At 35.2% G+C, this 16,679-nt stretch overlaps 1 protein-coding gene across 3 annotated transcripts in view; it reads right to left on the bottom strand.

Annotated features, from left to right (window-relative positions):
* LOC134719876 (uncharacterized) overlaps positions 1 to 15,621 on the bottom strand; it is a 59,537-nt gene extending 43,916 nt beyond the window's left edge. For all 3 annotated transcript variants that reach the window (XM_063582793.1, XM_063582795.1, XM_063582794.1), the window contains exon 1: positions 14,755 to 15,621. In XM_063582793.1, coding sequence (XP_063438863.1) covers positions 14,755 to 15,197 — 443 coding nt within the window. In that variant the 5' untranslated portion in view covers positions 15,198 to 15,621. The remainder of the gene's footprint in view (positions 1 to 14,754) is intronic.
* Between the last annotated feature and the right edge of the window lie 1,058 nt (positions 15,622 to 16,679).

The following is a 16,679-nucleotide window of genomic DNA, read 5'->3' as shown; positions in this document are numbered from 1 at the left end:
AATTTTATCTATAATTAGGGGCTTAAGCGTCGCAGCAGTCCATTCCATTATTCAAATTATCCATTTCATTATTCAAAATTGGCTATTTCTTAACTTTCATGCGTATTTCGACATTTAAGTCCTGTGATATGCGTTGCGGAACATGTTGACTATATACATTTTGTTCCTCTGGTTATAAGCTTTCGAATGAGGTATAAAGTTTATCTATAATTAGGGGTTAAAGGGTCGCAGCAGTCCATTCCATTATTCAAAATATCCATTTCATTATTCAAAATTGGCTATTTCTTAACTTTCACGCGTATTTCGACATTTAAGTCCTCTAATATGCGTCGCGGAACATGTTGACTATATACATTTTGTTCCTCTCGTTATAAGCTTTCGAATGAGGTATAAGGTTTATCTATAATTAGGGGTTAAAGGGTCGCAGCAGTCCATTCCATTATTCAAAATATCCATTTAATTATTCAAAATTGGCTAACATGTTTAACCCCGCTGAATTATTTATGTATGTGTCTGTCCCAATTCAGGAGTCTGTAAATTAGTGGTTGTCATTTGTCTATGTGTTACATATTAGTTTTTCGTTCATTTTGTAAAATAGATAAGGCCGTTAGTTGTTTACATTGTCTTATTGGGGCCTTTTATAGCTTACTATGCGGTATGGGCTTTGCTCATTGTTGTAGGCTGTACGGTGAGCTATAGTTGTTGATGTCTGTGTCATTTTGGTCTTTTGTGGATGTTTGTCTCATTGACAATAATACCACATCTTCTTTTTTATATTTCCTCATTTTTATGCATATTGTTGCATTTAGGTCGTCCGTAAACACTCTTATGGTCATTGCAAATCAAAATGTAGCTATCGCGTCACGGTCAAATTTTTTTATATTTTTTTCACTATTCACCGGTTCAATTTGAATAATGAAACATAAACCATTTCATTATTCATTATTCATTTTTCAATATTGAATAGTGAATAATGAACTATTTCATTATTCATTATTGAATAATGAATAATGAACTATGAATAATGGACGTACTTCAGCCCGGTATAATTATTCTATATTTATGAGTAACTTGTGGGGCAGGAACTCCTTACTTTTTCGGCACACCTTCTTACACTTTTGGTTTGTTTGGGTTTTTTGTTCGTTTTTTTTTTGTGTTGTTGTTTTTTATGTTGTCCAAGCTATTGGTGTGATGTTTTGTGGACATTTAATTTATTTATCTCTTTATCGTGTTTCTAAGACGATGTCGTAATTTGTTTTCCACGAAATCTGCCCCACTCACTGTTTATATCAATATACTACAAAAAAACAAATTGAGCGTGAAAAGTGATTATCATTTAAAGTAATTCAAATAATTACGTTTGTAACTGAAAATAACATGAATATCAACTTTATCTCTCCTTGACATTAAAATTATATGAACACGTTAATGTTTAAAATGTAAAATTACCATATTAAACAGATTTTAAAATTTGCCTCAAAAATTCAAGTTGGTCGTGTTAAAATGATTTCCACGTAAAAGGTGGGCAACATTAAAGAACAAGATTTCCACGAAAAGGTCACTTTCATTTAATTTTGACAATTATTCATTCGTGCTCGAATATGTAAGAATCTAAAACACGGATGGTATTTTTCAGCTACTTAATGTCATTTGTCTAACAGAAAAAAGTAGCTACATGTATACTTTTGACCGAAGGTAAGAAAAGACATCAGAAAAAAATACATACACATAACAAACAAATTTTGATAGACGAATGAAGCAATACAGTTCTTTTCTAGAGGTATAGTCAAAAAAGGTAAACATCCATGAAATGTCATTGATTTCCTGGGGGTATTAAACGGTATATGGCATTGACTATAAAGATTCTAGCAATTGAAGTTAACATTGAGTGAAATATTAATGAAGAAGAATTAAAAACCAATAGCAAAATCAATTGTTAATCAACCAATTAAATTGACGTTTAAAGGGGTTAGAGATCAAGGTTGCAAAAATAATGTATTGACATAAATCAGGAATCTGATGTTCAGTGGTTGTCGTCTGTTTATGTGGTTCATAAGTGTTTTTCGTTTTTCGTTTTTATATAGATTAGACCGTTAGTTTTCCCGTTTGAACGGTTTTACACTGTCTAGTATTTTTTTGTGCCCTTATTAGCTTACTGTTAGATGCGAGCCAAAACGCCGTGTTTAAGGCCGTACCTTGACCTATAATTATTTACTTTTATAAATTATTACTTGGATGGAGAGTTGTCTCATTGGAACCCATACCACATCTTCCAATATCTATATATAAGCAATTTAACCGAAAATCTACCACAGTTTAATCAAAGATATCCTAGAAAGTTTTTACTTCAGGAGACCGGGAAGGTAAGTGTTGTACTCCAAGATACTGGAGGAAACAGGAGACCGGGAAGGTATGTGTTGTACACCAAGATACTGGAGGAAACAGGAGACAGGGAAGGCATGTGTTGTACTCCAAGATACTGGAGGAAACAGGAGACCGGGAAGGTATGTGTTGTACTCCAAGATACTGGAGGAAACAGGAGACCGGGAAGGTATGTGTTGTACTCCAAGATACTGGAGGAAACAGGAGACAGGGAAGGCATGTGTTGTACTCCAAGATACTGGAGGAAACAGGAGACCGGGAAGGTATGTGTTGTACTCCAAGATACTGGAGGAAACAGGAGACCGGGAAGGTATGTGTTGTACTCCAAGATACTGGAGGAAACAGGAGACCGGGAAGGTATGTGTTGTACTCCAAGATACTGGAGGAAACAGGAGACCGGGAAGGTATGTGTTGTACTCCAAGATACTGGAGGAAACAGGAGACCGGGAAGGCATGTGTTGTACTCCAAGATACTGGAGGAAACAGGAGACCGGGAAGGTATGTGTTGTACTCCAAGATACTGGAGGAAACAGGAGACCGGGAAGGTATGTGTTGTACTCCAAGATACTGGAGGAAACAGGAGACCGGGAAGGTATGTGTTGTACTCCAAGATACTGGAGGAGACAGGAGACAGGGAAGGCATGTGTTGTACTCCAAGATACTGGAGGAAACAGGAGACCGGGAAGGTATGTGTTGTACTCCAAGATACTGGAGGAAACAGGAGACCGGGAAGGTATGTGTTGTACTCCAAGATACTGGAGGAAACAGGAGACAGGGAAGGCATGTGTTGTACTCCAAGATACTGGAGGAAACAGGAGACCGGGAAGGTATGTGTTGTACTCCAAGATACTGGAGGAAACAGGAGACCGGGAAGGTATGTGTTGTACTCCAAGATACTGGACGAAACAGGAAACCGGGAAGGTATGTGTTGTACTCCAAGATACTGGAGGAAACAGGAGACCGGGAAGGTATGTGTTGTACTCCAAGATACTAGAGGAAACAGGAGACCGGGAAGGTATGTGTTGTACTCCAAGATACTGGAGAAAACAGGAGACAGGGAAGGCATGTGTTGTACTCCAAGATACTGGAGGAAACAGGAGACCGGGAAGGTATGTGTTGTACTCCAAGATACTGGAGGAAACAGGAGACCGGGAAGGTATGTGTTGTACTCCAAGATACTGGAGGAAACAGGAGACCGGGAAGGTATGTGTTGTACTCCAAGATACTGGAGGAAACAGGAGACAGGGAAGGCATGTGTTGTACTCCAAGATACTGGAGGAAACAGGAGACCGGGAAGGCATGTGTTGTACTCCAAGATACTGGAGGAAACAGGAGACCGGGAAGGTATGTGTTGTACTCCAAGATACTGGAGGAAACAGGAGACCGGGAAGGTATGTGTTGTACTCCAAGATACTGGAGGAGACAGGAGACCGGGAAGGCATGTGTTGTACTCCAAGATACTGGAGGAAACAGGAGACCGGGAAGGTATGTGTTGTACTCAAAGATACTGGAGGAGACAGGAGACAGGGAAGGCATGTGTTGTACTCCAAGATACTGGAGGAAACAGGAGACCGGGAAGGTATGTGTTGTACTCCAAGATACTGGAGGAAACAGGAGACCGGGAAGGCATGTGTTGTACTCCAAGATACTGGAGGAAACAGGAGACCGGGAAGGTATGTGTTGTACTCCAAGATACTGGAGGAAACAGGAGACAGGGAAGGCATGTGTTGTACTCCAAGATACTGGAGGAGACAGGAGACCGGGAAGGTATGTGTTGTACTCCAAGATACTGGAGGAGACAGGAGACAGGGAAGGCATGTGTTGTACTCCAAGATACTGGAGGAGACAGGAGACAGGGAAGGCATGTGTTGTACTCCAAGATACTGGAGGAAACAGGAGACCGGGAAGGTATGTGTTGTACTCCAAGATACTGGAGGAAACAGGAGACAGGGAAGGCATGTGTTGTACTCCAAGATACTGGAGGAGACAGGAGACCGGGAAGGTATGTGTTGTACTCCAAGATACTGGAGGAGACAGGAGACAGGGAAGGCATGTGTTGTACTCCAAGATACTGGAGGAAACAGGAGACCGGGAAGGCATGTGTTGTACTCCAAGATACTGGAGGAGACAGGAGACAGGGAAGGCATGTGTTGTACTCCAAGATACTGGAGGAGACAGGAGACCGGGAAGGTATGTGTTGTACTCCAAGATACTGGAGGAAACAGGAGACAGGGAAGGCATGTGTTGTACTCCAAGATACTGGAGGAAACAGGAGACCGGGAAGGTATGTGTTGTACTCCAAGATACTGGAGGAAACAGGAGACAGGGAAGGTATGTGTTGTACTCCAAGATACTGGAGGAGACAGGAGACAGGAAAGGCATGTGTTGTACTCCAAGATACTGGAGGAGACAGGAGACAGGAAAGGCATGTGTTGTACTCCAAGATACTGGAGGAAACAGGAGACCGGGAAGGTATGTGTTGTACTCCAAGATACTGGAGGAGACAGGAGACAGGGAAGGCATGTGTTGTACTCCAAGATACTGGAGGAGACAGGAGACCGGGAAGGTATGTGTTGTACTCCAAGATACTGGAGGAAACAGGAGACCGGGAAGGTATGTGTTGTACTCCAAGATACTGGAGGAAACAGGGAACAGGGAAGGCATGTGTTATTCTCCAAGATACCGGAGGAGACAGGGAAGGCATGTGTTGTTCTCCAAGATACTGGAGGAGACAGGAGACAGGGAAGGTATGTGTTGTACTCCAAAATACTGGAGGAGACAGGAGACAGGGAAGGCATGTGTTGTACTCCAGGAGACAGGGAAGGCATGTGTTGTTCTCCAAGATACTGGAGAAGACAGGGAAGGCATATGTTGTACTCCAAGAGACAGGGAAGGCATGTGTTGTACTCCAAGATACTGGAGGAGACTGATATATATCAGCCCCTAACACAGCCATCTGATGATAGTTTACAAATAGCAATTAAATGTTCTAAAATTCTGTCTTCCGCATTGTTCTCAAGGTAAACTTCTTATATACCCAGACAAAGATATGCGAGGAAGCCAAGTCATTGACAAAATTAAAGATTTAACAATGAAATAACAAATTCAAATATTTACTCCACTATTTACGAAATTACTGGGCAAGTAATTTGTTTTAAAACAAGTGTATCCAAGTCATAAAATGTTTCATTTCAATTTAAAAAGATCAATGACATAAAATTTGCCATTTTACATTGAAGCAATCAAATTATTCCATTTTATGTTTCATAATAATCAGATTATCGAACGATTTCTTAAAAGATTACAAAATTATATCTAGCCAATCGTTAGCTCGCTTCATTGAAATTAAAAGTAAATAAACTTGTCACATCAAATTTATTAAATCGAAATTAAAATGGATAGCAGAAGAATATTTGATTTAAGGATTTCATTCAGCTTCAGAGCTCTAATTGAGCTTTAAGTAACAGTTCATTTGAATAATGTTCTAAGAATAGAAATATATATAGAAGCAAATTCATATAAAAGAAGGAGAGTCAATAAGGTATCAAATTTGATGTTTAATCATATACAGCCGATTGCGTTGAGTGTGTAGGCAAAGGTAATATCTTTGGTTAGCTTGCTTGCTTGCTAAAACGTGAAGTCATTTTTGGGAGAGGTATACTATCCTCCTTTCGAAGTAGCCTAGTCCTACATACATATAGTGTGGTTATCTGTCGGACTAGTTTACTCTTAAAGGCGGATAGTTTACCTAGCTTATACCTTCACGACCAAGAAAGCAAGCAAGCTAACCAAAGATACTTCCTTTACATACACACTTAATGCAATCGGCTGTAAAGGTATTAGGAGGCAATGTTTCAAAGTTCGAAAAATCAAAGTTATCCCAGACTGAGTCGTCAAATGTAGCGATTTCATGCTCGTTTGAGGCACTAGTTTTTAACAAGCAGTCGAATCTCCTGTGGACACCAAATTTATTCGTCTTGATGACAAGTTCCTATATTCGTAATAGCAGACTTAAGACATAAGTATCAATTAAGTCAAATGAAAAGAAGATAGCAGTATCCCTTTACTTCACGTTCAGCTATATGGATAATTTCCTAGCAATGAATATATATTTCAAAATTAGATAAAAAAAAACTTCAAAAAGTTTAAGTCTGCTAAAGAATTTGTTAAGTAAAGAATGATTGGAATCTCGTGGGCTTTTGTGTAATGTCTTATGCAGAGCGAGATTGTAGTATACAAAAAAAGAAGATGTGGTATTATTGCCAACGAGACAACTATCCACATAAGACCAAAATGACACAAACATTAACAACTATAGGTTACCGTATGGCCTTCAACAATGATCAAAGCCCATACCACATAGTCAGCTATATAAACCCGATAAGATAATGTAAAAGAATTCAAACTAACGGCCTTATTTATTTTAAAAAATGAACGAAAAACAAATATGTAACACATAAACAAACGACAACCACTGAATTACAGGCTCCTGACTTGGGACAGGCACATAGTATGACTACCCATGATGCATTTGAAGATGCTCAGCGTGCCTTAATTACTAAACAATTCCTTGGTCTGCTTGACATATATACTCGTATACTTAGTCAACAGTTCAACATTTTGTGTAGCATTTAAGCTACATGTTACTTTATCAACAGTCATCTTCGGTTTCAACGCATTTTGTTGGTGGAAATTGTATTTCAATTGTATTGTTATCATATGAAACATACAAAATTTGACAAAGACTTTGATAATATTAAAACGGTCATTAAGAAAGAAAAATATATAGATCTCCAGCAAGTCACAGAGTAATTCACCTGAAGGTGTTTTGCTTAGTTAGCGGAAAGTTCCTTACATCAGGAATATTAACCATTAATTACAGGATATCTAAAGACTTAACGCCGTTCGCTCAAATTTAACATGTTTGAAATAAACTCCCGGTTTCAATGACACCTGACAATGGAAGCACAAACTAATGTCATATCTATACAATCGCGTGCTTAATTTTGATCAAATCAACTTTTTTCTCTACATTTCCCAGTAAAAAGGTACATATATTTAATAATTTATGTTTGTTAATGGCCATAGTTCATGTTGTATGCAGTCATGACCCTCTGTTTTATCATTTTATACACTGCGTGATAGTTGCTGTCCTGTCAAAATATCATTATGAAGCATCTATGTGAAGCAATTATTAATCAAACTTTCTTTCGCTAAAAGTTTGAATTTATGTAATATTCTATATGAATGACATTTGCTTAATTGCAATGAATACCGGTATACGGAACACTAACATCCTTGCATGGGATTCGATCCACGTACTACTTATCACAACCTAATGAACAGCATGCAACGATTCAAAGAAATTTCAAGGTCAGCTAAAGCAAAAAAATATTTCTTCTGCGATCTTAGAAATTCCTCCATACAAATGTGGAAGTCAAACTTGATACACTTGGTATTCCTATTTGTATTTTTCCAGCATTAGAAAATGGAAGAATTCAATAATTCTAGTTTCTGTTACAGCCATGCAGTGGTAAATATTAAATGCATATTAAGGACTAGAACATGATCTGTCGTGATAAAGGTGGAAATAAGCCGAACACTATAATATAAAATAATAACGCCGATATGTTGGATTAGGAGAACAATTTTACCATGAAACAAACCGAACGCAACCCATCAAAGAGTTGTTGCTGTGGTTCTTTAACCTGCAGAAACCTTTATGAAGCATCTGATTTAACGTGCCTATTCCTTAGACCGAAATGGCTGAATATTTACATGTTCGCAAAACCAAGGTCAAGGTCGGTGATGATATTTTCTATTATAATAATTCAATCAAAAGCTGTAATAATCGTTCGTAAGGTACGCAAGCGGTTAAACAATATAACTTGATTTGCGTGATATAGGCGGGAAAGAACACTGGTTAAATAACCATTGAACTGGAGAAAAATCAATGGAAAATCTGTGATATTTATTGCCTTTGTGTAAATCATTCGTAAAACAGTTAGTACAATCATTTATTGGACTTCTAAAGCAAACGGTAATTTGAATATCAATGATTTATACCGTTATTACGTAGAAAGAGTTATCATTGAAGGAACTATAGTCAGAGGAAGTTATATATAGATGTCAATTATGGATAGATAAGACAAAGTACATTTTTCTATTAAATACACATTTTTTAAACACGCACCATTCCAAAATTGTAATTTGGAATTGATAAATTGGCAAAAAAGTCAAACTTACTGATTTTTATGGTTATGATATATATCTTAGTACGGTATTTTCGCACCTTTTCGCATGAAGTGGCACTTGTTAGATTTATAATGTTTCCAAAGTAAATCATACTTTTCATAATTAACAAAAAAAATCCAATTTCTATGAATAAAATAATATTCATGTTTTCTTGTTTCATTTCAATGCATCGTGACCTCATGTTCCAAAGAGGCTATCTACAAAATGTACCAAAGGTAAACCATAGGGTGTGCATGTAATCATAGGTCGATTAGTCATAAAGACGGAGGTTTAGTATTTGATGACATGATGACCGCATTAGAATTCCGTATGCTGAGCTTTGTTGAGCTCTTTTGTTTTATTCGGCAAAATTTATCCTATTTTTAGAGTTTTTTAAAAATAAATAACGTCATTTTCAAAATTATGTAATGAAATGAACTACGTGCAAAACATCCTATTCCTAATTGTGTTTATTCGCTCGGATAATAAATAACATAAGAGACAGATACAATAAAGAAATCATATATAGACAATATAATCACCAAATACGTCTAAATGAGAAACAACAGTTTATGAAACACTAAATAGAAAAACAAAAGACGGAACAACACGAAGCAACTCGAAAACATCGGTGACCGTTGGTGATTTGAACGAATAGGCATATTCTGCTTCACTATTTACACCTATCGTGTTGCTCATTGCAGATAAAAGTTTGTGTAGGTTAGCAAAAACATTTAAACTAAACTTGTATAATATCGTTTAATTGGATTGACAATAAGGATTTTTTTAAACTTTTCCCATATGGTACTCGGTTCATGATTTATCTTGGGAGCTGTTGTGTAATCGCCCATTGGTATTAGAATGTAGATTTTAATTGATAGGTTCGATGTCTAACAAAATTTAATGTCGAAATAAGAATAGAATAGTGAATTAAGTGTTTAAAACCGATCATGTATATATTTACATATATGGTTTTTAACTACTTAATTTATCATTTCAATCCCACACAAACTCCAAACTTAAATTTCCATTGATCCATACTAAATATCAATGCAATCAAATTGGTATTTTCTGTTTGATTACTTGCACGTTTGTCATTCAGTTGCATTTGAAATTAAAGTGTCAGGTTTCAATCCGTGCCTTAAACGTTTGGATCAAGACGTCAGAAATGTGTTTTCTCTCTTATTGCAGTTCAATAGTTTAATTAAACAGAGGAAATATTACACCCACTTTTTCATTTTCATTCAACATGTTAAACGCATAATATGTCACTATTTCTCTCTTTTTCATAAAAAAAAAACCTATGAAGGAAAGGCAAGCCATTCTACGCCCTTTAAATGCATTACGTTTGCGCGCATTACCATTACATTTGCGCGCAAAAATCATTACGTTTGCGCGCAGCTTTTGATTACAATTGCGCGCATTTTTTTGGCAGGTAAACTCAGGTAAAATACAGGTGATAATACTTATTCTTTATAATTTGTTCAATTATTTAAAAAAATAAGTTATAAGTACTCATTCCTTTAGTCTTAGTCCCCTGCTCACCAAAGATGAGGTGGGAGTGGGATTACGAGCAAGATAAGTCCATTTTATTATGCACAAGCACTAAATCCTAGAAATATATACAGATGAAAATGTTAAAATGTTAAAACATATAGCTAATCTTAAATAAAGGTAAAAGTATATTGATGAATTCATTACTTTACATGTCGGTTAGTGCCGAAACTCTATGTTTGTACCTTCGTATAATTTTACAAACTAACTTAAATTGTTTACTTATTTTAAAAACGCTCAATATTAGTTGAAACACTTTTTATCCAGAAATATTCACATTGAAGTTACATGTATGCCTTAAGCCTGATGGCAGATACAGTACTACGGAGTTTATGATGATCACTTTATAATTGGTTTTAGAATTGAACAGAACAATACATATTTCGAATTAAGAGATATTTTCTAAACTATTTATTATGAAAATAAGAATAATATATATAAATAGTACAATTTGCTTTTGTATTTTTACCTGAGTTTACCTGTAAAATGAATGCGCGCAAAAGTCAAAAGTTGCGCGCAAACGTAAAACATTTTAATCCCCAAATGCGCGCAAACGTAGTGCGCCCTTAAATTCTGCTTTCTTCTTATAAGGAGGTTCAAACACTTTATGACACCGCGTTAAGACTCGTTGGTTAAAATTTTCTTTTTTGTTTGTTTTTTACACTCCTTCACGAAGGATTATGGGAATTATCCACTCTTCCTTATTCTATATCATTGCGTGATAAAATTTTCGATTTCATTTATTTCAAATTTGACATTAATCTTTATATAAGTGATATTAATGATGTTAATTCCACTTTAATATTGTTTGTTGACAAAATCTGGTCTTAACAATTCCACTACATATCTCATTTTTTTTTCAGGAACTGCATCACTTTGGCGTAAAGAATGTCTTTGATATTTATGAATGTGAAGGTTTTCACCACATGCATTCATAGAACAATGTAGGATTTTTACATTTCAGTAATTTCAGTAATATGTCAAATGGATATTTCGAAAAGATTTCACAACAAAAGTTCGTCAATTTTAATTTGAAATTTGAAAATAAAGCAAGAGACTATTGATTTAGTAAGCTATGCATTTTCAGGACTTTACAATTCAGCTTTCGTTTGTCGAATTATATCGTACCTTGAGAGATATATATATTCTTAGTCTAATAATACAAAAAGTGAAAGTGCTAGCTTTAAAGACGAAAAGAAAAACGAGACACGCAAAACTTATCTGGTTGTTTTCTGGCATGTACAATATATTTTATTTCCCGACAATATAGAAACATGGTATTTGCTCTGCAGAATTTGCAATGACACTTTAAATGGAGACATTTGCACCAAAAGAAACAATCAATTTCAAATTTCGAAGAAAAAAATGCTAGTTATGACGAAACGAAGATATTAAGACAAAAATAAACAAAACACTGTAGATAGAGAGAGCTAAACGAAACTAACAAAAAGTTGGAATGATTTTAAGCGGTCCGGAAGGGTTATCAGATCCTGCTTAACATGTCAATTTAACTTTTAGTCTTAACTTTTAATTGTCGTCGTTAAAACGACCGCAAAGAATATTCCAAAATGAATTGTGACGAAAAACGGTTATTTTAATAATGCCGTTTGCTCAAAATAGAAGCAAGATAATGAGAGACGCTACTGTTATCTTATATTTTATCAGTTTATTAGTACACTAGTATCTGGTTCTATTTTTCACATCTACAAATGGACAATATTTCAACTGCTGAAAGCTTTCAACACGTTCATTAATCTTTCTTTGAATTTACTGTGAAACGGATTTGATTTTCTCCAGTGACATTCAAGTGACAGACGTTTTATTAGATCTCTTGATGTTATTGACCCTAATTTAACTACAAAAGCTTCAAACAAAAACAAATGTCACCAAGAAATTCAGACTAACAACTACAGTATATGTGGCAATTATTTCTTCCATTTTGATTATAAATAATAATAAATAACGGGATTGCATATAATTCAGTTTAAAATGTCGTTATTATAAGCAATAGAAGATCATCGTACTACCTCACATAGTCGTACTACAAATTGTCCAAATATTACAAAATGTAAATAACTACAACGAAAAAAAAAATCAGTCTGAATTAATTACAAAACAATAAATGAAAAAAGATATTATTTAATACAGCAACAAATGACAACCAATGAAACACTTTATCCTTCTGACATGTGTCTGTGTTCAAAATGTAAAGAGGGAGATTAATTCTCCCCCAAACTTGGACAGTCGTGTAAAAGCACAACATGAGAAGAAACTTTAAAAAATTCACTTCACCAGATCGGTACAAAGCACAAGAAAAAACTAACAGAAACTGAAACTGAAGCTAAGGACACAATAAAAAGTAAAATCACAAAAATACTGAACTCAGAGAATCAAATTGAAAAGTCCATAATCACATAGCAAAATCAGATGACAAAACACATAAAAAACGAATGGACAATAACTGTCATATTCTTGACTTGGTTCAGGCATTTTCAAATGTAGAAAATGGTTGAAATGATCTAAAAGAAATTGCAGTCACTGAACGTATGAGCTTAATAAAACTGACTAATGAATAAATCTTGAAGCGTAGACCAAAATAAATCAGACTGAAACTAAAGACACAAAAAAGGATCTAAAAGTAATCGCAGTCACTGAACTCATGAGCTTATTAAAACTGTCTAATGAATAAAACATGAGTCGCAGACCAAAATAAATCAGACTGTATTCATTCATTAGGTTTGGTTTAAAGACGTCACTAACAGTTCAAGAAAAAATGACTTTGTGAAATGCCAAAATATAAGTATTGACAGGATGTAGAACCGTAAAAATATATTATTATTGTGTTAGATTGGTAACCTTTTAGCTTTTCTTAATGATCGGGTTCTAGTTGAACTAGTTCTATAAACCATCACCAAGATTCGCCATTAACACTAGGACTTGATTTTCCGTTTGTAATAAGTTCTTTGTTGTAGTCATTGTTTAGGGGCCAGCTGAAGGACGCCTCCGGGTGCGGGAATTTCTCGCTACATTGAAGACCTGTTGGTGACCTTCTGCTGTTGTTTTTTTCTTTGGTCGGGTTGTTGTCTCTCACATTCCCCATTTCCATTCTCAATTTTATACTTACAAACCAAGATATATGTGTATCCTATACCCTCATCTTCGCTAGCCAAGGGTTACGATCCACTCCCGCTCTCTTCAGTGAAGAGAGCGGGAGTGGATCGTAACCCTTGGCTAGCGAAGATGCCTATACCCTATGGTTTGCGAGTATCTAAATTTACTAGTTCTATAAATGACATTACTGTCAAAATTATGATGTGATATCCCGTTTGTAAAAGGTTTTCTACATGATCAGCTAAACTAATACAAAAAAATATGTGCGTGCTATACCATGTGATGAGTTTCCAGATCTATGGTTGCTTTTCAACTCGCTGTTCGTCAAATACTTATAGTGGGTTTATCATTTCTACTAAGTGAGCAAATATAGATCGCAGTTTAAAACTTTCAATCACTTATTTTAGAATGTGTTTTACCATCTAGGCTAGACTGTACTTCGATTCGACTACACGGGAATATTATTTCTATGATAATGTAATATGTCAGAATAGTTTTACCAAGCATCAATTAGAAACATATGGAACAATCAAAAGTAATATTGGATGCAAATAGAAAGATACAAAATCAATAATCAGATCATTGTTAGAAATTACGTAAACAATCAAAACTTAAATTACTTTTATATCCCCACTTATCAATACTGCCTGTTTGTATATTACCGTTTCTAACAAGAGGCGTATGTTTATGTGTTAGTCGAAATAGTCATTCCAAATCATTAAAGATATGCAGACAGGAGTATTCCACACAGAAAATAATCAATTATTACATAACACCCGGAAAGTCAGTGGTGCAATATGTGTTTAGAAGGACATTTAATTTTAATTTCGTGTTTCTAATATATGTGCGACAATTCACGTGTATTCTATGACATTTTAAAATTTATGATTGTTAAAAAAAAAAGCTAAAGGGCTTAAGTCAGAAATCTGGTTTAAATTGGCGGATTTCAAAAGGTTAAAATCATTTATCTGATGAAAATCTATATTTCTACAATATATGAAGGAAATTGTTGTATGCTGAAGGTCGCATAAGGTGAATAGATGTCCTTGCTAATTGCACTGATCTTTACGCAAACAATAACCAATCAATTATAACATTGACATGTTGGTACTCATAGATTTCTTCCGGCTGTAGGTGCACTAGGTTGTATTCAGCACATTAATAGAATACCATAAGCATCACTTTCAGACCTGTGTCATTTTTAAAGTCTCTCTAAATGTGAATCCACGTTGATGACGTTGAATAAGTAAAATGCAGTGATTTTGAAGAGATGAAAAGATTAACATCCTGACATGAGTTCACTCATATGCATCCCTTAAATAGTGTTTGCAAGGTTTTTAACGTATAGGGAGCGTGACACTGAGTCTGTCGATACACCAGTCATTGTGTGACAGACTTGAGTCCACTCGGACGAGGAGACGTTTTTATACATCGCCAAAAGATAACAAATAAATGAAAAAGGGTATAACTAACCTGATTCGTTTTTCTTCAGCTTTTTGCATTTCCTTTGCTCTGCCTATCACTGATCGTATTTGAGATATTTCCTCTTCTGTTAAGTCACTAAGATCCGGTTCAGGTGGTTCCACTGGGGATGGCAGTCTGGTGGACGAGACGGAAGCCCGTCTTTTAGATCCAAATGAAACAACCGATTCTTGAATATCGGATGTTGGCGTTGTAACATCCGACGGTATACTGCTAGTTTCATTTCCCATTATTTTGTCAGAAATAAGGAATGTAGGAGTTGAAATATACCATAATATAACACAAACTATTAATACTGTCACCTGAAGAGAGGTTAAGCTAAGGACGAGGTATTCCGAAAGGAAGACCAAGATATTGCACGCGAGTGATATTATCCATAGGTTTGTTGTAACAAATCCCAAAACGTAAACACTGAGAACACATGACACTGACATTTGAGATGAAAGAACAAAATTTGTTTGAAAAAATGACAATTAGAGTATAAATATCTTGTTTCTTTACTCGGAATTCAGGTATGATCGGAACGTCTGCTGGTTGTTGTAATTTTCCGAATGAAATAAACTATTCCAACCCATATTCAGCTAAACACACAATAATCATAATTATAAACTACTATTTCAAACATAATGATCATTTGAAACAATTTTGAAATTATAACATTTTCCTATCTAATATAATGATCCAATTTTAAACGAGACAAGCGCGAATAACCACATAAACCACCATTTAAACACAACATCGTCTGAAAATGGCATCAACTATTATTTTCTGCAGAAATTGGTTTTCTATGTCCAAATCCTATCAGACTTTAGAATTCTATTGATTTTCTGCTTGGAATTCTCAAGCCATCTTTGTCGAGTTGTTTGGGAATTGATCTGTTCATTAAAATTTGACATGCGCAGCCGAGGACTATCAGTAATATCATTACAAACCGGCAATGTCAATAGAATCGGTTTGATTAACTATTATAACGTTGTAAACCATTACGACATTACTTATTCTTCTTTTCCAAAACAAGAATAGTCAACTGCATGCAAAATCAATATAATATCATTTGCTAAAAAGTTCATTGTTAAATACAAATGTTTTATTTATCGAACCTTCATCGACCGCCATGTTTCTTTTTCACATGTTCAATATTGTAGTTCCTTTAAACAGGTAAAGCTTCCATTAATAATTAATGAAATTAATCACGACTTCACATTTAACAATTGAAATCGTAAACCAAATATTGATGATAAATGGCCATAATTCATAATTTTCATTGTAATATTAATTTCTAATTAAGAATATGTTTGTAAAATAAGTTCAATAATATCTCACGTTGTTTCATTGTCACTTCTTCTGATCACAGAAGTCAGAAATTGTTACTTAATATTACAAGACGAAAACTCTTAGATTGGTGGTCATCGATTTTCGATAATCGAAGTCGCAAAAGCTATTGCTTTAATTAATGTACGATCGTCGGCCAAATACTTATTTCATTGTCTTTTTCTCTCGAGATTGCTCGTTGTCTTGTTCAGTCAAAAGGTAAAAAGAATTAAGACAATTGTTTAGACAAATTGAAGGAGGATCGTTCTAAACTTGATATTTTAACATGAATTAAGACCTCACTCTCGACGGGGTTATCTAATAAGTGAAGACAATAACTGAAACTACACGTACAAAAGGCTAAAATGGAGAATACAATAATCTACTTACCAAAAGACGACCATCAATATCAGCTCAGTAAGAAGTGTATTGCTACTTGAATTAAGTAATTGTTGGAGCACGTACAAATCATTTACGGCTTAATAGATCCTGTAAAGTATAATAATATGAACATCCTTAAAGCAAGACTAATTATCAAACACCAGTTTCTTATGTGTGGGGGAGTCCGATGTCAATTCCATGTTATTTCTTATATCCCCAGATTA

The sequence above is a fragment of the Mytilus trossulus genome, chromosome 1 (genome assembly GCF_036588685.1).
Source record: "Mytilus trossulus isolate FHL-02 chromosome 1, PNRI_Mtr1.1.1.hap1, whole genome shotgun sequence".
Lineage (NCBI taxonomy): Eukaryota > Metazoa > Mollusca > Bivalvia > Mytilida > Mytilidae > Mytilus > Mytilus trossulus.
This window is presented reverse-complemented; position numbering and strand designations above follow the sequence as displayed.